This window comes from Lipophrys pholis (genome assembly GCF_963383615.2).
Source record: "Lipophrys pholis genome assembly, chromosome: 8".
NCBI lineage: Eukaryota > Metazoa > Chordata > Actinopteri > Blenniiformes > Blenniidae > Lipophrys > Lipophrys pholis.
Window position 1 is genome coordinate 24693204 of NC_137630.1, and position 23288 is coordinate 24716491.

General features: G+C 40.3%; 1 protein-coding gene across 3 annotated transcripts; it reads left to right on the top strand.

The window, feature by feature from the left end:
* The first annotated feature begins 5406 nt into the window (after positions 1–5406).
* On the top strand, positions 5407–20706 carry LOC308113218 (6-phosphofructo-2-kinase/fructose-2,6-bisphosphatase 2-like). 3 transcript variants are annotated; one of them, XR_013935538.1, is made up of 17 exons: positions 5407–5506; positions 7012–7195; positions 8029–8154; positions 9063–9159; positions 9384–9450; positions 9547–9621; positions 10585–10641; positions 10729–10853; positions 11614–11821; positions 12051–12197; positions 12279–12383; positions 12648–12777; positions 16402–16464; positions 16579–16643; positions 18263–18463; positions 19193–19326; positions 19568–20706. XR_013935538.1 is itself a non-coding variant. In XM_080469280.1 (16 exons), exons 2-16 carry the CDS (start codon positions 7105–7107, stop codon positions 19619–19621), a joined length of 1611 nt encoding a protein of 536 aa, XP_080325406.1. In that variant the 5' UTR covers positions 5407–5506; positions 7012–7104; the 3' UTR covers positions 19622–20706. The 3 variants fall into 3 exon arrangements, 2 of the variants coding, with proteins under 2 accessions (XP_080325406.1, XP_080325407.1); XM_080469280.1 differs by lacking the exon at positions 19193–19326; XM_080469281.1 differs by lacking the exons at positions 19193–19326; positions 19568–20706 and having other exon boundaries at positions 18307–18458.
* Positions 20707–23288: the final 2582 nt, after the last annotated feature.

The following is a 23288-nucleotide window of genomic DNA, read 5'->3' on the forward strand; positions in this document are numbered from 1 at the left end:
ATAATAGGCTGCCACTCGTCGGCTGTGGTGTGTACGCTTTACTGTGTAAGAGTTCTAAGATGGCGTTAATGTACTCAGAGGTTTAAAATGCAAGAGAACCAGAGGAAGGCAGTAGCATATATATATATCTATATATATATTCTAAATATCACACTATTAAAATGTTCATTTTGTAAATGTTGTATACCAGATTATTCGTTAGAGAGAGGTCAGTGTTCAGTACCAAGGTAGTTTTTTATAGATTGAGTACATTTACTGTCATGATATATTAGCACTTGATGCAATCATTCACTCCACCTTTCTCTCTATTCCTCTCCTCGTTTCTCACACACACACTCACACACACACACACTCACACAGTCTGTCTTTGAATAGCTATTGTTTAAAGTCTTAACATCAGTTTGTTTTCTGGTGAGGCATGTGCAGAATGACTGGCCAGCCAGCGGGCTTCAGAGGAATGTATGAAGCATGTGCGTCTAAAGCGCATGTCCACTTGATCACTGCACTTTCCATTCAACTCGGATCAAGTTTCTCCACTGCTTTCTGTTCTTCTTCAATCATTCACCGCATCCTGTCGTGATGTAGGGGACCAAGACATTCACCACTTGATATGGCATTCCCGTTCAACCAGACCACGTGTGAGAGGGTGGGGGTTTACTTGCTCCTGGAAAGACCATGGAACAGCGTAGCAATAATCAGAAAATGTTTAGATCAAGCAGTGCAGTAGGTACCCAGTCTTAAATCTTTTAATCAGCATTTCCTGTTTTTTTTGTTTTTTTTTCATGAACTGGCTTTCCTTGAAATGAGCAAAATCTCAGGTTGATCTCTCAACAGTAAAAACCACTATTGACGGGATATTTATTATATGAAGTAGGATGAATTGGCCATACGCTCGGAGCTATTTGCCAAATTTTCCTTCTTAGTCTCGACCTGCTCAGTGATTCTCTGTAAAGAACGCTGTGGTCTGCTCGGCTACAATCGGTTGTCTTCATCTTTTCTCTTTCTAGCAGCTTGCACTCCCACCCATTTTTAATCTGTTCCTTTTTTTTTTTTTCTCTTTTTCCCAAGAATGAAGCGCTGTGGTACATTTTTATTCTCGTCAGTTTAAATGTCATGTAACAAATTTTTATGACTTTTGTCTGAAATGAGGTGAACCGAAACATGTCTTGACTCTGTAATTACAATAATTAAAGGTGCTGCGTGGAACTTCCTGTTGTGCCAAGATGGCAGCGATCATCAGCATTTCAGCCTCTTTTGACGAGGCATTTATTTAAAGTGATTATTTAATGGAATGATTTCTTATGCCTGTATGAGCAGGCTTGCTTGTGCTCACTGCAGACCCCGCTACGCCTCGTCTCTGCCAACTCGTGACACTTCCACTATGGAGCTGGAATATTTTCCACGTTTCCTCAAAGGGAAACACAAGTGCCAAGGGTATTTGAGTGGAACTGGGCATAGCTGAAACTCATGCACAAGTGTAGGTTGAATCAATGTTTTGTTTTTTTGTCATTTTTTATTGTTTAGTTTTAAGAGCTGGCTCTCCCCCTACTGGTCAGTCCTTGCATTGCACTCCAGACATCTTGTTCTCCATTTTAAATTTTAAGTTGCCATCAACTGAAAAAGGAAGTTGAACTGGGAATGCTGACACACCAAGTTGTCAATTTTCTTATTCTCTTATTTGTATTACATCAACAATGGACATGTGCATCTCATTGTCCAAAGAAATCATTAAAGATCCCTTTGCAACATGTCCTGGTCATCATTTTTTTCTGTTGTTTTATTACTCATTCATGAGACATTGGTAATATTAGCTGCTTGGTTAATATTACTCATAAAACCATACGTGTTACAGCAGAGTAGACACCATTACTGTGCAATCTCTAAAAGCATGGCCTTCCTTCATATAAAGTATTCAAAGATCCAGTGAGTTTTCCTTTAAATGGGTCTGGGTAGAGATCCAAAACGCTTCAGTTTTGTTCAAGGCATTCAGGGTACGTACTGTAAGTAAGAGTTTATGAACTGTGACAAACCGTGGACAGTTCTTTTCCTTTTCATATCATTTTGAGCCGGTTCCCTTTATTTGCCCGCATACTGAACTTTAAGAGCGAGACCTGATCAGGGATCTTCAGACAGTTTGTTTACCAGTACTTCCTGAGTTTCCAAGGGCTACAAAATGGACAAATGATGACCAGAAGGTGCAACAGTTTCTGTGGACGTTCTGCTCAGCCACTGTGTGGAAGAGGCAATATTCTCCAGCCAAGTGATTCCCGGAATTTACAGCATTGTTGGGCATAGTGGCCATGAAAAGCTTTGGACTATAAATTGGGTCATTGGGGTGTGTTTGATGGACAGAAACACTCTGATAATCATGTGTTCATGCTGAATTCATCACCCCCACCCCCCCGCCCCCCCCTGGCTACATATCTGTCCTCTCAGAGATCCAGCGAGGAAAACGAGCAAAAATGACGTAGGATCTTGGATTATCTTGTACTGATGTTATTTTACAAAATAAGCACACATATCTTACAGATGAAGGTTTGTCTGATGTTCTAGTGTATTAGTTAGACACTGTGAGGCTAGTTTCTTTTACCACAATAAAGACTTGTGATTGCAATGAGTCATGTGGCAAAGTTTCTGTTTTAAATATGAACAAATAAAGGAAAATGCCACTTGATGCTGGAATGTATGCATGCCTTTCTTTCCCTTCTCATGGATGTTTAAAGAAATAACCTCTATTTCAGGGGACGTTCTGAAGAAAATTTTGAAATGTTTTTTTTCCACTTGTTGACATTTTGAAAAGGCTGATTTGACTCCCAGATGGCAGCAGGCGGAACCAGTTATGCCCATGCTGGGTGAGGTATTTTACAATACATCTCAACTTCTTTTGTAGTCAATCTGAATGCGTCTGTGCTGAAGTCATGGTGTGTTTATGATGTACTGTGCCATCCTCGCCACCTGCTGCTGGTCCTTCCTGCTTTTCACTGTACAGCCTAAGAACAACACAGTGCAGCAGTTGGTCAGGAGGCTTTCTTTGCCAGACTAAATATGAAATCCTGACATCAGCGTGTACACAATCACATGTGCTTTTTGAAGAGTTATATCCATAGCATACATCCCAAATTGGGCCGTTTTATTTGTCACTTCTACACTGACACTGTGTTCATGAAATAAGTGTCTCTCAGACAACTGAGATCAGAAAAGTCAAAATGTATTAGAAAAAAAAAACCTGCACACACTTCAGGTCTGTTCACAGAGTGAAGGAGTTTAATTAAATGCCATATTGCTATAGTTACAATTACAACAGTTGGCATATCTTCTTATTTGTCTTGCCATGCTGTCATGCATGCACAATTGTTTATTAGCACTCTTGCAGTGAGTTTGAGTTGGGAGTTTGCATGTTCTCTCTGTACATGTGTGTGGTTTCTGTGGGTATCAAAAACATATATGTCTGTTTGCTCTGTGGTGGACTATTGACCTGTCGGGCTCATCCAGCGTCCCACATCCTTGATTCAGATCAAATGCTAGAAGATGGATAGACGAAATCATGTAGCAAACACAGGCGGGATTTTCAGATTTCGATGTCGAACATCTGCGCTTTAGGGCCGCAAGGTGATCCAGTGGTCAGCGCTGTTGTCTCACTGTGAGAAAGTCACGGGTTCAAATGCTAACCAGTGGAGATTGCACGTTTTCCCCATGTGTGCGTGGGTTTCCTCCAGGTACTTTGTTTCTTCCCACCGTCCAAAAACATGCAAAAAAAAAAGAATTATTCGGAGGCTTAAAAACCTTTGCATATCTGAAGGTAGTGTTCCAGTAATAAGCTATATTTATTCTTCTAATTTGGGATGAGATGTGAATGAAATCCCCATCATTTTGGCAGTGCGGTGTAATGGCACACACAACACCAAAACAAAGCAAATTAGAAACTGCTGTCAAAGAAAGAGTGATTATCCACCACCTGTCCTCTGCATATCACCAATATATCCCTCCACAGCCCTAATATTATTCCTCTTTGACATTATCACTGTACAACAGCAAAGCAGCAGCGATGATAAAAACACGTGACATGAAGGTAAATATAGTATATGTTCAGAAACGTAATGACCTACAGTCACTCAAAACAGTCATTTTGCCAACAGAGGGAGAAACTAGATTTTGTGTTCACTTGATTTTAATGAACACGCGCCAAATCACTGCCATGAGGAGTCACGAGCGTCTGAACACCATATTATTTGACTCTGGTGCCCCCTGCTGGCTCAATAAACCACAACATAAAGTCTGCTGATAAAAGACCTAACCCATAATTGTGCATTAACTACATTATTTTTGCAATTCTATGAATATGCTTATTTAAAAAAAAGAAAAATCTTACAATTGTGCAGCTACTGTTTTATTCCTGCACATTCTTCGTGAAAGTACAGATAACAGATATACCCTGTAAAACGAGAAGTAGTTGCTTCAAACAATATGTTCCTCTGTGGTATGAAAGTGAATGTTTGACGAGCTCCTGTCACTGTAATCCTGACTTGAATTAATGTATTCTCACTGGAGATATATTGCGTTTTAAAGACTCTTACAGCCAAAGTGCATCAGAGCTCTTCTGGTGACCTAAAATTAATGCCTTACATTTCAAGGCAGTTATCGTGAAGCACTTTGGACTTCCCTGCGTCTGAATGCTATACAAATAAATTTGGCTTGCCTCGAGTAAACTAAGCGACAAATAAACCGATCCCCTTGGGGAAATTCATTTTGTCTACATTTATCCATACTATTTATAGGATGCGGTTGGCAGCCACATGAAGGCTCTGGGAAGCTGATGGGGTCAAGGGTCATGCGCAGGGACCCACAGTGTTGACACATTCTCTGTGGGATTCAAACCTGTGAACTTCCGATCCCAAGTCTGCTTGTAGCTTTTAGGCGGCCACTGCCCCAAAGTAGACTAGCAAATCAATTAATTTGTTTATTATTTTTCTTTAATTCTAACAATAATATTAACTTTCTCTATACAGAAATTAGATATGGAGTTTGCATGTTCTTCTCATGTGTCTGTCTCTCTGTGTTTGCCCTGTGGATGGCTGGTGTCCCCTGTCCCTGAATGAAGCAGTGCAGAAGATGGATGGAGTTGTTTTATCCATGAAATACACAAGAAAGTGCCTCACAAAGACAAAGAATTTAAAACCTACAACGCTGATACGGATAAGACAAGAAAACATGGCTATACATAAACAAAAGAAATGCTGCATATCAAAGCAGGTTGTTTTTCCCCTAACTATTAGCACTATAAATAAATAACACTGGTGTTTCTTGTGTTTCGTTACAGGGAAATGTACTTTTATTTTGAAGGCAGCAATAAACATCCGGTCTCAGACCGGGAGGCGGAGCCAAAACTTCCGGGAAGAGGAAAAAGGAGGTGGAGCAGGAGGAGGAGGACCCCGGAGGAGGCTCGTCCAGACGTTCACTGATGGCTGAACTTTAAAACGAGGAAACATGAACACCTGCTCGCTCTTCGGTGAGTTTACATCTTTGCGTGTGTTTATCGCTGCGACTTTAAGCGGTTTTATTCCTCGTAAAGGCTAAAACGGAAGTGCTCAAGTTTCAAGGCCGACGGCTCACGTCCAGGTTCAACTTCAACATTAGCATTTAACTTCATAGCCTCACAACTGAATATACAGATTATAACTAAACCCTTCCATAATCTACTCACACGGTAGGAGCTTCCTATCTTGGAGGCTCATTTATGACAAACAATGAAATGAATGGAAGCTAAAAGGCAAGACAAACCGCATTTCTCAGACACAATTCAGTGTTTTGCATGGAAATAAAACAAGGCGATTAAGAGTCATAATCTGAAGAGATTAAGATTATGGAATCCATTCAAACAAAGCGGTCGAGAAAGGCATAGAAAGAAGAAGAATTAAAGTCAGAACTTGATTAAGCTAAAGGTAATACAATAAGTAAAAAGTACTGTTTATTGGAAAGCCTGAGGGAACAATATTGTTTGAAGTTCTGATTTGAAAGAAGTGAGTCCTCAGGTGTTCATGAAGTTTGTTCCACAGGAATGTAGGAACTAAAAGCTACTTCATCTTGTTACACCTAGTAAACCTCCTCTGATGACCTCAGGAGTTTTCATATTTGGATCAAATTCCCACCTGTTCACTGATTCATCAAATCTGGATGTTTTCCCTCAATCAAGATTTAGATCTTTACAACTATCAGTAACCTCATATACCTGGTATTTGTTCAACCTGACATATTCTTTGACAATTATACTTCATCTCTTTTCCTTGAAACTATGGACCAAATGGAAAAGCCCGTCAATCCTGCAATACAATCACTAATAGAGGTGTCATTAATGAAAATAAAAGTCAAGCTGTCACATATACAACAAAGTGATAGTTCTTTGTAATTGATCAACTATTACATCACATAACTAAACTGATGTGATTTTCTCCTGATTTGTTCCCAAATTCTTCTGGAAACCCTGTGTAAGAAATCCAGTTATGAATGATTATTTGCTGTGAGCACATTTTAACGTGGGAAACAGTGTTATGTAAAAGTTTATTTTCGTTCATGGTTTTATAACTGCTGATCTGGGTTTCGTACTTTAAAACTTGGCTGCAGGGGCCGATCACCGTGTGCAGTGAAGATGCAAGATTTAATCTGTTGAAGGTCAGGACATTGGCGAATGAATAACTCTTGTTGCTACAGTCTGGCTGGAGATAATATCTGCTGAGATGTAGGAGTGACATGCACAAGAATGTATTCATCCAAGGGGCTGTTAGCGTCCTGTCGTGGTTTTCATTGTCACCTCAATAATTTCCTGTGGTTTCAACAATTGAAGTTTATGCTGTAATTTTTCCTCTACTAATGTTGTTTAAAACGGACGTGAAGTAAATCACCTCATGTATTTGTGGAGTTTTAACTGTTTTCTCAGTGTGTTTCTTTACAAAATTATCAGATTTTTTGCCGTCTAACTGCACCCATATTGTTCTGACATGCTGTGTCGTCCGGCAGCATCCGATACGTGAAACCACATCCTGCAGTGACCAGAGCTCGCTGTCCTCAGACCAGCGGTGACAGGACAGACGGACTGCGATCGGCCGCATTATGGCTGCCAGGCAGCAGAAACCTACAGCCACTTCAGACGGCTCGGCGGAGGCCAAAAGGGCTGACTCCAGGGGCAAAGAGAAGAAGTGCTGTGAGTGTTTTTTTTTTTTTGTTCCTCTCTTCTAAACTCTGAAGGTGAAATGTGTCTCCTCTGTTAATGACTGAACTCTGCAGTATTTCAAAGGACATGGCTGTCTTTGAATCACATGATGGTTGTTCAAACAGGAAGACCTGTTCAGCTGGTCATGGGTGAATGGTATCGGTTACTGCATACTTTGGTTTTTAATTATCAATTCTGGCACGCCTTTTCAACTTACTTGTGATTTTTGCAAAGTGTAGGTGTATTTATTCAATACAGGCTCCTCACGTCATGCTAATTGGTAATACAGCAGTAAACGTGGGTAAAAATACCGTGCACTGTAGGAATGTGATCAAAAATCTCTATTTCACTCTGCGAAGCAGCTGCTGACATCTGTTTGAACTATCTGGAGTCAAGTCCACTCTTGCCAGGTTTTTGTTTTGACAGATTTGCCTTCCTCGAGCAGAGGACGTTATTTCACAGACACAAAAGAAAAAGGGGAGGAGGAAAAAAACAACAAAAAACTAATATTTTCCATTTCATGTTCCTGAAAACTAAAGCCTTGCAGGGTTGCTAAGCTTTATTTGAGAAACATTAATCTGCAGGTTGGTGGCGACGCCGACAAATTAGAATAAATGTTAACTTGTGAATGCTAGAGGTGACATTGGATTATTACACAACCTGCTCTCTGTGTGCTGTCACTTTCTACATTCTTGTGTGTGTACTGTATGCATCTTTGCCCTTTTGAAATGTTTAATCACCACTTAGAACAAAGGTGGCTGCTCACAAACAGTCCTTGCCTGCTTGAAAACTAAAATCTTGATGCTTGTGTGTGTAACCTGCAGCTTGGGCCTCCTACATGACCAACTCTCCAACTGTGATAGTGATGATCGGCTTGCCTGCCAGAGGTAAAACGTACATGTCCAAGAAGCTGACCCGCTACCTCAACTGGATCGGAGTGCCGACGAAGGGTCAGTATGTGTGTGAGCCGCATGCATGTTGTAACGTTCAAGTCATCCACAGGAAAGGAATGGGTGAAAACGGAGTACGATGCAGGTCGGCAGGCATTCACACACAGTAACATTTACACTGACATTAACCTTAAGGCTGTGTTTTTGTACGGTGCAATGGAAACCGGAGTATCCAGAGATGCATACACAGAAAAATGCAAACTCTCCACTGAAAGGCTCTACGGCCCAAACAGGACAAATTCTGTCTATGAGGCGAGAGTACTAACCACTTCACTGCTGGGCTGTCTGTCTTAACCACATTTGAGCCTGATGGTATTTTGTATTATTATGTCTTAATTGTATTATTAAATCTGTTTAAACTTTTTTTATTCCTATCTTGTTTTGTGATATACTGAAAAAATAAAAATACTTGGGTAAAAAAAACACAACTAAAGGGTTTTTGAGAAATGAATGCAATGCGCCTTCATGAACTTAATGTTTCCCACCTCTGCTCCAGTAAACCAGATTTAAATGAGGGCGGTGATATCACATACACCTGCAGTGAATATTCCAGTTGAGTTGAAAGACATGACTCCATTGAAAGATGTTGTGCTTAAGGCAATAGTCTTTGCGCTTGTTTTACCCCCCCAACCCCCGCCAATGCAGCCCTGGGTGTCGCTCTACGTCTTTGTTTTTACCTTCGTGGAACGCAGGAGAACTGGTTTGGTTGAGGCACATAAAGTCGCCTCCCTAACAGAACACACACACTCACACACACACACACACACACACACACACACACACACACACACACACACACACACACACACACACACACACACACACACACACACACACACACACACACACACACGCACAGACACTCTGAAATCTGTTTTCAAATCTCTCTCCTTTTGGTTCTGTTGCAGTGTTTAATCTCGGAGTCTACAGGAGAAAAGCAGTGAAATCATACAAGTCCTACGACTTCTTTAGACATGACAATAAAGAAGCGATGCAGATCAGAAAGTGAGTAAGCGTTTCTGACTCTATGATCCTTCTGTTGCTCTATTACTACTGCCAATATGGACACCTGGCTCCTTTACAAGTAGGTCATGTTGTCATGCAAATTCCTCCTCTGACGTCGTCTGTTTGTTTAGCCAGTGTTATTACTTTTGTTCTGAAGAACTACTGTGTGTGTTGAAATGAACACGCATCGGCTGTTTGACTTACCTCTGATTATGTTTCCACAGACAGTGTGCCATAGTGGCACTGCAGGACGTCAAGGTCTATCTGAATGAAGAGGGAGGCCAGATTGCTGTAAGGGCACAGAAAATTCAACAGGGTTTGGATTATTTGTTTAGAAATGTCAAAGTCAGTTTCATTTACGCTCGGTGTCTTTTGTTTTTCTGTTAGGTGTTCGATGCCACTAACACCACCAGAGAGAGGAGGGATCTCATCCTTAACTTTGCAGTTGATAATGCATACAAGGTCAGAATTCCACTTATGATGGATAAAAAAAAACACCCCCGATGTTTAAAGTAGGAGTCTCAAACATGAGGATGACGCGCAGAGGCCTAGGATTGAATGAGAGATGACAATAATGCTCATATCAAAGAGATCAGTGGTGCAGCAGTGTGAGTTCATAGATAATCAGATAAACCTCTGCTAGTATACGTTTAGGTCGGTCATAGTGGTGGTACTTGGTGAGCTTTACCAGGTGTAAAAGTTTCCCCGGGTTTCAAGCATATAAGAGAGCCGTGGTCACGAAAACACAAACAGCTCCTGTCAGTGCAACATGAGCTCCATGGAAGAAAACTCCTTCTTTATCTAGTAATGGGGGGCTTATTCTAAGGTAATGAATGCACTGCCGTTCTGAGGTTCGGTTGATTGCTCACTAATGAAAACACAATAATGAATACTAGATTTAATTTGTGCTGGCAGATTCTGCCAAATCCTGAACACTGTCTTTTTAATTAAATGTTTCTATTAAAGCTGCGGCTACCTGGAGAGAAACCCGTCACCTCAGAGGAAGTCTGGTCTGTTTTAACGGCCCCTCCATTGTCTGTGCAGGGCTATGAAGAGGGACATGTGGAGCTCTAATCTTCTCTCGGGAAAACTTTTTACAATCAAAGCTGCTTTCCAAACAGATTAATCGCAGACATTAAGAGACACTGAGGTCACCTAATCATCACAATTGTACAGATTTTTCTTTGTTTAAGGCTTTTATATCAGTGCTTTCAAGGTCTTTTTGAATTATACAAGAGACGTTTTAATAGTTATTTTAATATTTCAACCAAACTTCCACTAAAACTTAATCTAGAAAAGTGTTTCCATGTGATGTGGTAAACTTATACGGGACGTTTATTATCAAGCAACCATTCATTTTGTATTTTCATTGTAAAGCTTTTTTTAGTAATTGTAATAAATTTCATACGAATGTCTTTGTTTCAGGTGTTTTTTGTAGAGTCAGTTTGTGACGACCCAGATGTCATTGCAGAAAATATCATGGTAAATGTTAACAGTTTCAAAATGAAGATTATGAGCCATGTCCTTGAGACATTGAAGTTCACAGTCTCAAATGTTTCGGTCCTACAGGACGTGAAGGTGTCCAGCCCAGATTACCCTGAGAGGGACAGAGAAAGCGTCATGGAGGATTTTCTCAAGAGAATTGAATGTTATAAAGTGACCTACCAGCCTCTAGATCCAGACGAACACGACAAGTAAGAAGATAAAACACACACACAGACACAAAACTGCCTCTTGCATTACCTCATGCAAACGATTTATTCATCTGGGTGAAAGGTCATCATGGATAATACGGCGCTGTACTTCCAAAAACTGCCCAGCAGGTGGAAATAGAAACTCATTTGTGATGAAAAGTAGATTTAACGGTCATATTGAACACTTGCAAAGAAAGCTTCTCTGCTGGTGGTTTGTGTGAATTCTTCAAGTAATCTCTCATTAGAAGGTGTAGGTCACTGATGATGATGATGATGATGACTGGGAAAAGCGTAAATACGATTAGATAAACCTTTATTAGTCCAACAAGTGAGAAATTGCCAAATATATGCTTAAGGTTTACAAAAAGAGAAGTCCAACTGTTTGTGAAATCAATCACATGTGGTTAATACCCTAACCTAACCTAACCTAACCCTTAACAGAGGAGAAAGGAGCCGGCAAAAGTGAGATTAAAGGTTTTGTGCTCCCAGTCAGCCACATCTTCCTATGTTTCATATAATTAGTGTTTCACACTCAAAAACAAAATTATTTATGAAAATTTTTTTTTTTTAAATCTAACTGTGGTGAAACATTATAGGAAATTTGCTCTCCTTACATCTTCTCTCTGCCTCTCTTTTTTTAACAATATGTTATTGTTTAGAGGTCTTCAAAGCATATTATAAGTCGATATCCGTGAGTTGTATTTCAGCTTTATTAGTGACGAATATATGATAGATTTGTTTTGTGTTGTCCGGCCTACAGGAACCTGTCCTTCATCCAGGTTATCAACGTCGGCCGTCGTTTCCTGGTCAACAGGGTGCAGGATTACATCCAGAGCAAGATCGTCTACTACCTCATGAACATTCACGTGCACTCGCACTCCATCTACCTCTGTCGCCATGGAGAGAGCCATCACAACCAGGAGGGACGCATCGGCGGCGACTCCAAACTGTCCGACCGAGGAAAGCAGGTGAACTATGACCTCGGGTCTCAAAGTGCAGCAAATTTTAGAGCAGCAAGTTTATTTATCTTCAAATAAAGAAATAAAAATGCTCAAAAAAATCTTGACTAAATTTGTCAAATTTAGTTTCAAAGTCAACTTGAAAATCTTTAAGAGGAAAACTGTTTTCACAGTAAATGTTTATTATTATTATTAGATTATGAGTTTCATCTCTCGCTAAGCAAACTTCCTTTGACAGTTTGCAGGAGCACTGAAGGGGTTTGTGGAGGAACACCACCTGTCAGACCTGAAGGTTTGGACCAGCCAGTTGAGACGCACCATTCAGACGGCGGAGGAGCTCGGGGTTCCCTATGAGCAGTGGAAGATCCTGAATGAGATCGATGCTGTACGTCCTCTGGTGTTTCACTGATATGTTTGCTAACTAACACAGTTTACTGAGTCTCAGTGTTGTTGGTCTGTATTTTAGGGAGAATGTGAAGAGATGACCTATAAAACGATTGAAGAAAAGTACCCAGAGGAGTTTGCCATGAGGGACCAGGACAAGTATCATTACCGCTACCCTGGGGGAGAGGTAGGTGTTTTTAGTAGTATCATATATACAGTGTGTGGTTAAGTTGGAATGCATCTTATTTTTTAACAAATTTGGGGTTTATTGGGCTTTTTTATGTAAACGGTTATTATGAGGAATTGCACCTTCTGATTTAAATAAGAATAATGAGGCTTTTTTTTTTTTTTTTGTTTTTTTTTAATATTGTTCTTGACCTCCAAAAGACACTTTTGATTTATCTGAAAACACATTGAGCCTGAATCAAACCCATCTCTTCTGCCTTCTCAGTCGTACCAGGACCTGGTTCAGCGGCTGGAGCCGGTCATCATGGAGCTGGAGCGGCAGGGAAACGTGCTGGTCATCTGTCATCAGGCTGTCATGCGCTGCTTGCTGGCCTATTTCTTGGACAAGGGCGCAGGTGACCTGCACAGAAACATGACACTGTTTTACATTACTTAAAGTAGTATTCTGAAACTGCACATTCCCAGTGTTGTTTGGTCATCAAGTACATGTAAAGGTTGCACTCTAAAGGCAAAGCCAACTATTAAAATGGATTTGAAGACACTCTTCAAGGCCACAGTTTCCCCCTCAAGTACTCAGAAGCAGCTAAACAAAACGGTTTAGAGAAGGCAGTTTCACACACACTGAAAACACTATTCACTTTCACCCCAAGGCCTTAATGGCCACTGTAATCGAGCAAAGTAAACACTTAAACACTTCAGTTGGCAGATGTGCCGCAAGCAGCCGCAGGTAAATGTGTGGTAGACAATATGTATGATCTGAACCCAGTAAGACCTGGAGCAACACACCTGCAGACCACACCGTAGAGCCTGAACGTGCACATGTGGTACGATTTATTTTTGCCTCTGCAGAATTATCAGCATAAAAATATAAAGTAAACATAAAATGTTAATGGACTTCTCCTTTATCGCTCAGTTATATATGATCTGCATGAGCAGTCATCCACTCGCTTACATATATATTATAAGAATATGTCACAATGGCCACAATGCAAGGTGCTCACCCGCCAAAGTCGGGGTTCGGCGTCTTGCCCAGGGACACTTGCAGACATAAACAGGAATCGATTGAACCGCCAGCCTTGGAAGACAATCTGCTCCACCCCAGAGCTAAACGTGTCCCAGGTGAAATCACACTGAATCCTCCTCTAAAGGGTGAGACAGACAAATAATCACACGGATTGTATTGGATTTTTTGAAGTGGCAGTTTCCAAAGCACTGCTTATTTTTGTGGCTTTGCAGAAACTTGCCTCGACATTTTATCTGGATTTGAATTGGTGCAAAATATACAACAAATTATTATTTTTTTTAAAGCAAAAGAGTGTAGATTTTTGAAAATGAATTAAGAGTTCTTATCACCAGACAGTCGAGTGATTGTTCACACTCATGTACTCATTGACGTCTGCTGGCCTCCATGTCTTAATAACTCTTGTAGCAGGATGAGACAGAAGCTGAGAGACGTGTGTCTGTCCATTAAGTGTTTCTTTACTTTGGAATTAAAGAAATCCTGTAAGAATAGTGCAGGTTTTCAACTTTTAGAGATATTTGCTTCTGTCAGTCTACAATTGTGTAGAGCACAGGATAAGACGTGTCATTTGCTTAAAACAGTAGACCTATTTTCTGCCGTCACATGGGGGCACTAAAGGGAAGTTTTCAGATTCTTTATTGCCACTGTCCATCATAAGTATCAAGCTCATCTTATTTGAGGGGGAAGTACAACCGGACTTGTTTTAGAGTGGGTGCAGTCAGTGAACTGGTAGCATGAGGTAAATGTTTCAAACTACATATGGAAAATGTCTGCATTTAAGTGAATACCTTTAAACGAAATTTGAAAATGTTGGTTTGTCAAAAAATAAATGCAATTTCAACCCTGTATTTCTAATCACCCGTCCTTAAAGTAAAATACAGAAACTACAGCTGAAACATCACGATTTCCTCAGAGTAGATTCAGTTATCTTTTTTTATACACTCTGGAAGGTCATCTTACAGGCTGGATTAGATTTAGTGGTAATCAGTAGGTATGAATAGAATAGAATAGAATGGCCTTTATTGTCACATGTACAGGTACAGTGAGATTAAAAACAACTCCAGTGACAGTGCAGCAGTTAAAAAGGGCAGAATATAGTGCAAGAAGGAGGGTGGGGGGTGTAGGGGGTAAGGTGCACGGTCCAGTCCTGTGAACGGTACAGAGTGTATTTACAGGATAATAAGAACTATACAAATTATATTACACATTATGAGGTAGTCTGTAATGACACGCCATTATAGATAAATATTATAAAGGAAATAGATTAAAGAGACTTCTTTTTTTTTTAATTCATATTCATTCACACAGGACAAATGTGACCCAGAATCAAGAGACCAGAATGATCCAGATCTACACAGTGATGAATTTCTAAATTAAATTCTAAAGTCGGGTCTAATCAAGCGAATGAAGAAAGACTTTTGTGATGAAACTGCAGCAAAATGCCAAATAAAACAGGCAGTGTGATAAAGATGCATAAGAACACAGTCAAAAGACCAGAAAATAGAAAGAATACAATGTGGAGAAAAGTGAGGAGGTGAAGAGATGCTGGGGCTCAAAATGTATTTCGCACAGATGTTTGTTGAGGTCAGTATGAGTTTGGAGACGTTCTATTGGCACACAAGCAGACACCTGTGCGCTAAACCAAGTCTGAGGCAGTATTTCCTCTCTCTCTGTACTTATTAGGTTTTCCTGAGACTTTGACACGCAGGCCAGTTTGTTGTGTTGATCATGTTGCATGTTATCTGCTGTTGTTGGGTCTGCCACTCCCCCATGAAGACACAAAGGATCCTAGTGTCTTTAATCGGTCTCAGCGAAAAACGTCAGTGAAGGAGATAAGAAGCTGCATTCAGAGTAGAAAATAGTTGTATGCAAACTATAATGTCCCTTGACAAAAATTCATTGCTCGGAGTGAATAGCAAAGAAAAGGACATATTAAATCAGCAATATGGTGAAATTGAAGCCTATTATGAAAATCTGAAAGGGTGAAGCATAAATGAAAAAGGAAACTGTGTGACTATCAATACGATGTCTCAAATACAGAGAAATAGTTTCCCCAGGCGATCAATTGTCTTCATGATTATTTAATGTACAGAATTTTGTTTCAACTATTGTTTTTTTTTAAGTGCTCTATAAATTCAATTGAGTAAAATGAAATTAAACACTGATAATGTAGCGCTAATAAAACCGAAATACATTGAGCACTCAATGTAAAAAGACAAAAAAGGCTAATGAATGTCACAGAAGATTCATTTTCTTTGAAAACAAGTGAAGGGAACCAGATTATTTTACTATTATTGAATCAAATGCTCAATTTGAAGTAAATCCCAGTTGCTTAATCCTCCTCTTTGTATATTATTTGTAATATATTGAGAGGGAAGGAATGTTCCACGTTATGGGATTAAGCATTGAGCCAGCAACGAAAGGAAAATAAACAGCACTGTTAATAAAGCTGTCAGAGACAAAACTACAACCTTGTTTGTAGAATAAAAACACCAAGTGTAAGATTATCTCACATGAAACACCAACTTCATCACCTCAGGACAAATCTGAAATAAAGTGAAACGTCTCTGTATGAGTGTTTGAAAACAACAGACCGAGGGTTCAACCAAAAGGCTGGAGTGGATCAGATTGTTTGGTGAAATCAGAGCCAGAAATAGTGGCGGGGCAGACGGAGTGTGTCTGCAGTCTGCAGAGGAAGTGGTAGCTGCTGTTGAGTCTGTTTCAACCGCAGTTTGATGACTGTAGAAACCCGACGTGTGGGCGCTGTCGCCGTGACGGGCATTTCAGCCCACTGTGCCTCCACCCATGTGCCTTGGGGCAGAGCAACTTAAACTCCGCAACACCTACCGTGTGTCCTAAAGCTCTGCAGCTGTGCACGGGCGTGCCATCGCAAGCGTGACAGAAATGTCCACAAACGTTGAAAAGGACGCAAAAACATCACACGCCCCGACAGAGCCGAGCCTCAGAAGTCATTTTTTCTTTATTTCTCTTGGCACAGACGATCTCCCCTACTTGAAGTGTCCCCTGCACACTGTCCTAAAACTCACTCCTGTGGCTTATGGTGAGTCACTTACTCTGTTCCGACTCCAAACAAACCTCCTGTTTTGTTTTTGTCCTCCTGTTGTGATGCATTTCTACACTGTCTCCTTTGTTTGTTTTTTTTTTTTTTTAACAGGTTGTAAAGTTGACATGTTTGACCTGAAGGTGGAGGCTGTCAACACTCACAGGAACCGACCACTCGTAAGCCTCAGACTTGTATTTTTTTTTAATCATGTTGCGGCGCAAACTTCACTGGTAGAGTTGCCACAGTGTGTTCTTCACAGAGGCTCTGAATTGCAGCCTGAACAAACCAGTGAAACCCCCCTCACAGTCATGTCTGGACGCACCACTCTGACCAGGACTATTTTTAAGACTTTAAACCAAAATGACCCGATACAGCTTCTCATTCAGCTCTCGGGAGCCAGCCCGCACGGCAGGAAGCAGAGAACTCTGCAGGGTCACAATCGAAACTCTGTGTTCACTCTGAGAACTTCCTGCCTCTGAGACGTATCTGACACAAGCTGTAGTCCTTCCTGCTGTTAAAGGATTCTTCAATCTAGAAAGTAGTACCTGGTGATTTTATAAAGTCGGGAAAGAATGTGAAATGTTGTGAAATATATGAAACATTTAGGGCTTTAATGTACTTAAAATGTCTTATTCCTACTTCAATTACTATTAATTGAATCTCCAACAATCTATTGGCCATTTGATGAAACGTGACCACCGACATTCTTAGTACATATTTTTCATGTCTTTATTTTTTTTTTTTAAACAGAAATGCCCTAAAATTAATACGTTTGGGTTTTGCTCTAGATATGAATCTTGTCCGATTGTGGATTGATGTTTGAGTAACCAAAGGCTCCATCTCATGCTTTGTAAAAAGTATGATCAACATTTTTAACTATTTTATACAAAATGTAAAGAACACCTATCTCTATAATCGTTTGGGGAAATGTTACAAAATAACTAAACAAAGGTCATATAAAATACAGGTCGCCTGGAGTAGGTCGCTCGTCCATCAAAGGACAAACACAGAAAGAGAGAACCCACGTATGCACAGGAAGAACATGCAAACTCCAGACAGAAAGGCCCACAAGCCAGACTTGAAATGGGGAGATTTTTTGTTGTGAAACAAAAGTACTAAACCGCCACAATATTTTTAATTCAAAATCTGAAGTTGCATTCCAGTAACAACTTTAAAACTATTTGCATGATATCATATGAATGAACAATTTCAGGATTGGGTGGTCGATGTGCGTGTGAATTCTCAGGAATATCAATTAAATATCTTCCAAAACATTAATTGAAGGAAAGTAGTTATTTTGAGGCAGACATACACATAAGTCAAGTGTTACGATTAAGTAAATGTCAAATGTTAAGAATTTGTGTCGCACTTTTATCAGTGTGTGAGATAAATGAGAACATCAGCGGGACACGGGCTGTACAGTGACTTTTGTCCTCCCTTCCTAATCAACGAGTTCTGAATGTGTTTCCTGCTGTTGGGCTTTGTGCTGATCAGTGACGAGCACCTCAGGCCGGGGTCTTCTACAGAGTGGACGTTCACGCTGAAACACTTTGAGACATTTAGTGAGAAAACTCCTGTTAAGTGTGACGAGGAACATCTGCAGAAACCAACATGACAATAACCTTTTTCTATTTTGAGTCGTTTGTTTCTGTTTCTGTACCTTCTCACATGTTCATATGGAAGCCGATGACTTTAGACATAGAAGAGGTTTAATTGTTAAAATGACAATGGGTTAATTGTCCCCCCCCCCCCCCCCCCCCCCCCCCCCCCCCTCTGTCTCGTCTTCACCGAGCAGAGTTACATGCGCTCAGACGCCGTGCCGCCGGTTTTCCTCCGTAGGAACAGCTTCACTCCGCTGTCCAGTGAGGACCAGATCAAACGTCCTCGGCTCTACAGCGCAGGAAACCCTCCACATCACGGCGTGTCCCAGGCCCCCACTTTACCCAGGATGCAGTTCTCTGAGGCGTCGGAGAGAGCTGAGCTGTTGGAAAGTGAGGTCCGTGTTTCTCCCAAGTATTTTATCCAAGTTAGAGATGCAAGCTTCTAATGACACTTTGTGCACAGCTTTCCATCACGGAGACTAATGGGGACAAAGTCACTGATCCCATTAACAAAATAGGATCAGTGCCCAACCCCCGCACTGATCCTATTTTTTTGTAAAAACAACACTGCTACGCCCTACTCCACCAAGTCGGCCACCGTCACAAATCATCATGTGACAGTAAATCATACATCCACACCTCCACACTGCTTCATCCAGCTCAGCGTCTCAGGGTGTTGGAGCTGAAGCACCCTTTTGGGCACAGGAAGGTTGCCAGGCGTGGAGACACACGCACGCACAGACACAGACACACACACACACACATACGCACACACACACCAGTGATTACAGCACACGAGGTGCGCACACACACACACACACACACACACACACACACACACACACACACACACACACACACACACACACACACACACACACACACACACACACACACACACACACACACACACCATAGGAAGTGACTTGAGCTTCCTATGGTCCGAGTGTCTTTGACACATTGACATGGCGAGACGATATGTTTTATTCCAAATTAAAGTAGTTTAACATCCACCTCCCCTAGTTTACTCTATCTGTTGTTTTGCTTCTTGCTTTGATCAAGTGATTAATGAGTTAAAGTGAAACTGTATTTGTTTTTCTACGTCATCTGATAACAAATTCCAGATTAAAGACCCTGGACTGTCTGAAGATATTCCCATGAAGAAAAAAAGAAAACAACTGTGATTCTCTGGTTTTTATGTGAACAACGAACTAACGTCCCTTCAACCTGCTGCCTTCAATGTGTGGTAGTGGTAGTGGTAGGTTTTGTCCCCTGCTCTTTGCCCACAGGGTGACTTTTGTTGATGTTCCTTTACTTCAGAAACTGGAAAGAGACAGAAAAAAAAAAGTGTGTGTGTGTGTGTGTATGTGATGCCTGTGAGCTCAGACTTTAATATTAGCTCCGGTTCAGTCGGAGCCAGTCCAAACAAACCTCCCCGTTCCTGTTTTGGTATTTTTCTGCTGAAGCACTTCTCTCTCCCTTCCTTTCCCATGTCGCAGGACTGCCTGAACAGTTTAAGCGCTGCGGACTCGGGGGACTGTGTTCGAAGTTAAAGGAAGCCAATGAAGAGGAATCGGTCACTCCAGACTAGTTAATTCATTCAATGCATGCATTCATTTTGCCATTTTAATCCGAACCTTTCATTTGTGTAACATCCTTTCTGGGAACCGTTCGCTTCAGCCATTCAGTTAGAAACATTCCGTCTGTATAGGAGCTAATGTGTGCGTGAGCTCTTTGCCTTCAGAGTGTCTGTGTTGGTGGTGAGTGAGCTCACTGCCTTCAGATCCACCTCACACATACAAATCAAAAGTTTGTAGCAAGGGACTCTGGATGTCCGTCCACTGCTCACCGGCTCACGTCTTACAGGTTCGAGTCACGTTAGGATGTATTATTGTTGATAAAGTTCGGTGTAGAAGGTAAACCTCGGTACAAGCTGTTGCCTTCAGTTTAAGAGCAAGAGTGCCTCTTTGGACATTAAGCCTTAATTTACCCTCACATTGTTTCTTTTTTACACTCCTTTCAAACATTCCCAGGTCATTTGACAACATGTAGTCATTAATTAGTTTTTAGCTGTAATATATTCAAATGAAGCTGTGAAATAGTTTGCAGCGGATAGATAGAAGCTATAAGAAATGTTTTTTTTTTTTTCTTTGTCTAATTCAAAAAATAGTGCAGAAACTTCTGAGTTATTATTCTGCTCCAGATTGCATTTGTAGTCTCAGAGCTGTGCAGCCCCCCCACCCCCCACCCCCCACCCCCACACTGTGATGCTGCAAAGCTGATCACCGTTGAAATCTGTCAAAATTAATGCACTTAAAGCAAAGTGGCCCAAGTTTAAATAGTTATTTTCCTGACTAAAACACAAATCGCTGACATAAGCACTTTGTCATATATAGAACCTCCGCTCACACAACATTGTTTTAATTATTGGTAATAAATCAGCCGTTTTTCAAGTGGCCTTATTTAAAGAAACACAATGCTGTGTAATGGTAAATTAAAGTATAGTTACATGTACCTGTACATGCTTAAGTTATGCAAAGAATTTACCTCCTAATTAAAGAGTTTGTGATAAAAGAAAAAAAAAGCTTTAATGTTGTGACCCCAGATTGTTTTTGAATAAAGTTGATATTGGACTGTTCTCTTGTGTCTGGCTCTGTGTGTGGATGACTGTTTACTACCGCCGAGGCCATCTTGATTTGTTTGGACACTCTTATTATATGAAATTTGGTTCTTAATTGAAAACAATATTTTCTTTCAGATTAAAGTTTGAAAATGAGACCAAAAGAATTTTTCTAAGAAGCCATATCAAACGAGGTCTGCTGTGGCGGGTCGAACCATTCCTTCTGCTCAATATACGAGTACATCTCTTTTTGAAAAGTCAGAATATCACATGGTAGTTTTTGACAAGCTGCATCAATCGCGCTGTATCTCTTTAGGTTTTTTTTTAACTTACAAGCTTAATTGAAATTCTAATCTTCCAAAACGTCAAAGACGGGTGAAGGAACGCCGACGAGCATGAACTTCCTGCTCTTGAAAAATAAAGTGATTAATGTCACCTTTAAAAATCGAGCACATCTGCTCGTGCGAAAGGTTTCCGGGACTCACAGGCTCTACAATACCTACAACAGTTACTCGTGCAGATTTTAAGTAAATAAAGTAACGTGCATGTTTGCACTTGTTTTACTCTGAAATGCAGCGCCCCACAATATCTTTGCTTTTAAACTGTGAGGTGGGATTTTATGGGTAAAAGTCACAATCGGGTGAAGGTTTAGGTTCTTCGTTGGAATTATTAAGGTTGTACTGAGGGTAAACCGAACGTCACGAGTAAAGCTATAAAAACTTGTTTTGTTTTAGAGTATTTCGGCTCATCTTGGCCAAATGAATACTTTTTAAAGTGCGTGAAGTCATTGGGTGTAGTCGCCCCGTCTGCTGGATTAAACCACCAGACACTCATTACCACACCGACACAGAACAAACACCGACAGCAGGATTTAATGTTGAACTGTCACACATATTAACATTAAGATGGTGGTAGTTCATCGCCGGTTTGGTGATGCAACACGTGTGACGCCAGTCACTAAATCAATCGACATTTATATACATTTATTAACTGCATTTGTCCCTTTACATGTCCGATTGCAGAAGCAAAGACACAAACGTACACTCCAAACTAAACTAAGGATTTGCTCGTATTGTCCATACAATGCACCGTCATATTCTATTATTTTGTTCCCCACACAGCTGCGGTCTTTTAAAATAATGTAACCTGCTTAAACTGGATCTGATTTGTTTTACTGGTCACCGAGTGTGTCATCGGAGGAAAGAGGAGGAGTATTAATCAGGAGAATTCAGTAATCTTGATGTCGCGTTGCTTCGACAGAGGAAACGGTGCTTGAATGAGTGGACTCAGATAAAAGGTTTATTTCTAAAGAGAGCAGAGGAATGAAATCACAGCACAAAACAAGAAGTGCAACACTTGTGTTTTAACCACACAGTCTTTTTATTTTCAACTGCTATATTACTCACAGTGACTCAAGTTTATTTTGGATGTTTTCAGGCAGTTAGATTCATGATTTGTGTGAACAGTCAGTTCTCATAATTTGTCAGGTCTCAGGGGTATTTCAAATTGACTTTAGTGAGTTTTAATTACTGCTTCTGAAAGATGCTGCGTAAATAGAACTTTGGCTGAGTGAATGAAAATAGAAGCGAAGCCTGAATTACTTGGTCTGTAGAGTAGATATTATCTTCCTAGTATACGATTATTCAACAATACCTACATACATTTGAGGATGATCCATCTTTAAACACAGTATTTGTGATCTCCTGGGTGACAAAAGGCTTTATGAAAAATATAAAGTCTTCAAGTTTTGGCAAGTTGACCTACACAGATGTGTGTATCTCATGTCACATAAAAAAAAAAAAAAACACACCAAAGATTAGATTATTCATTCAGTCATTAGTCACAATGAGTTGAATTAATGCAGTTTATTTGGATATTTCCATAATTCTATCCCAGCTTATGTGGTTATTGGATATTGTTTTCTCTCCTGGTGAATAATTGCTTGAGAAAGCTGGGGAAAAAAAAGAAGTTATTTTAGTTTCTTACTCCATTTTGTTCGGTTGTAAACTCCAACAATATATTTTTCTGATGTGTCTGATGATTATACTGTTTTGTTTTCCAGTTAGGATTGTTAAATCCTCAAAAATGAAGAAATCATACAAAAGGCTAATTTATAAACTCTGGAAAATTTGTAAAAACAGGTCACTTGGGTTTTTACTCTTGTGTGGTATTGAAAGATATTCAAATGATTATAGTTTTACGTTTTAAATCAGTAAAGGTAGACAGCAATATATTCTTTACATTTCATAAAATCTTTAAGAAAGTGCAGATCTAACTAAAATGACACTCACTACTAGTCACTCCACGGTATTTGTGTCCGGCAGAGAATCTTATATTTTCTTTAAAGTGATGTGTTTTCACTCATTTATCACATTTCATTTTAAAGAAACATGTCAAGTGATACTACAGTCCGTGCCTGATAAAGAATTGAATTGAAAAAATGTGACATGAGAGGGTGAATCTGTCCTATTTGTCTTAACAACAAGGAGACAGAAAGAAAAACAATGGCTTTTTTCCATCAGGTCATGACTCAGCAGATGTCGTGTGGTGATTTTTTACGAGACTTCCCAAACAACAGCCACTGTTACACAACACTGATT

What these genes read in the sequence shown, in the direction of transcription:
- LOC308113218 (XM_080469280.1), top strand. Translation starts at nt 7,105, where the DNA reads ATGGCTGCCAGGCAGCAGAAACCTACAGCCACTTCAGACGGCTCGGCG. An exon ending in GGGCAAAGAGAAGAAGTGCT is followed by an intron (nt 7,196 to 8,028) that starts GTGAGTGTTTTT and finishes TGTAACCTGCAG; the next exon opens with CTTGGGCCTCCTACATGACC. An exon ending in TCCTGAATGAGATCGATGCT is followed by an intron (nt 12,198 to 12,278) that starts GTACGTCCTCTG and finishes TCTGTATTTTAG; the next exon opens with GGAGAATGTGAAGAGATGAC.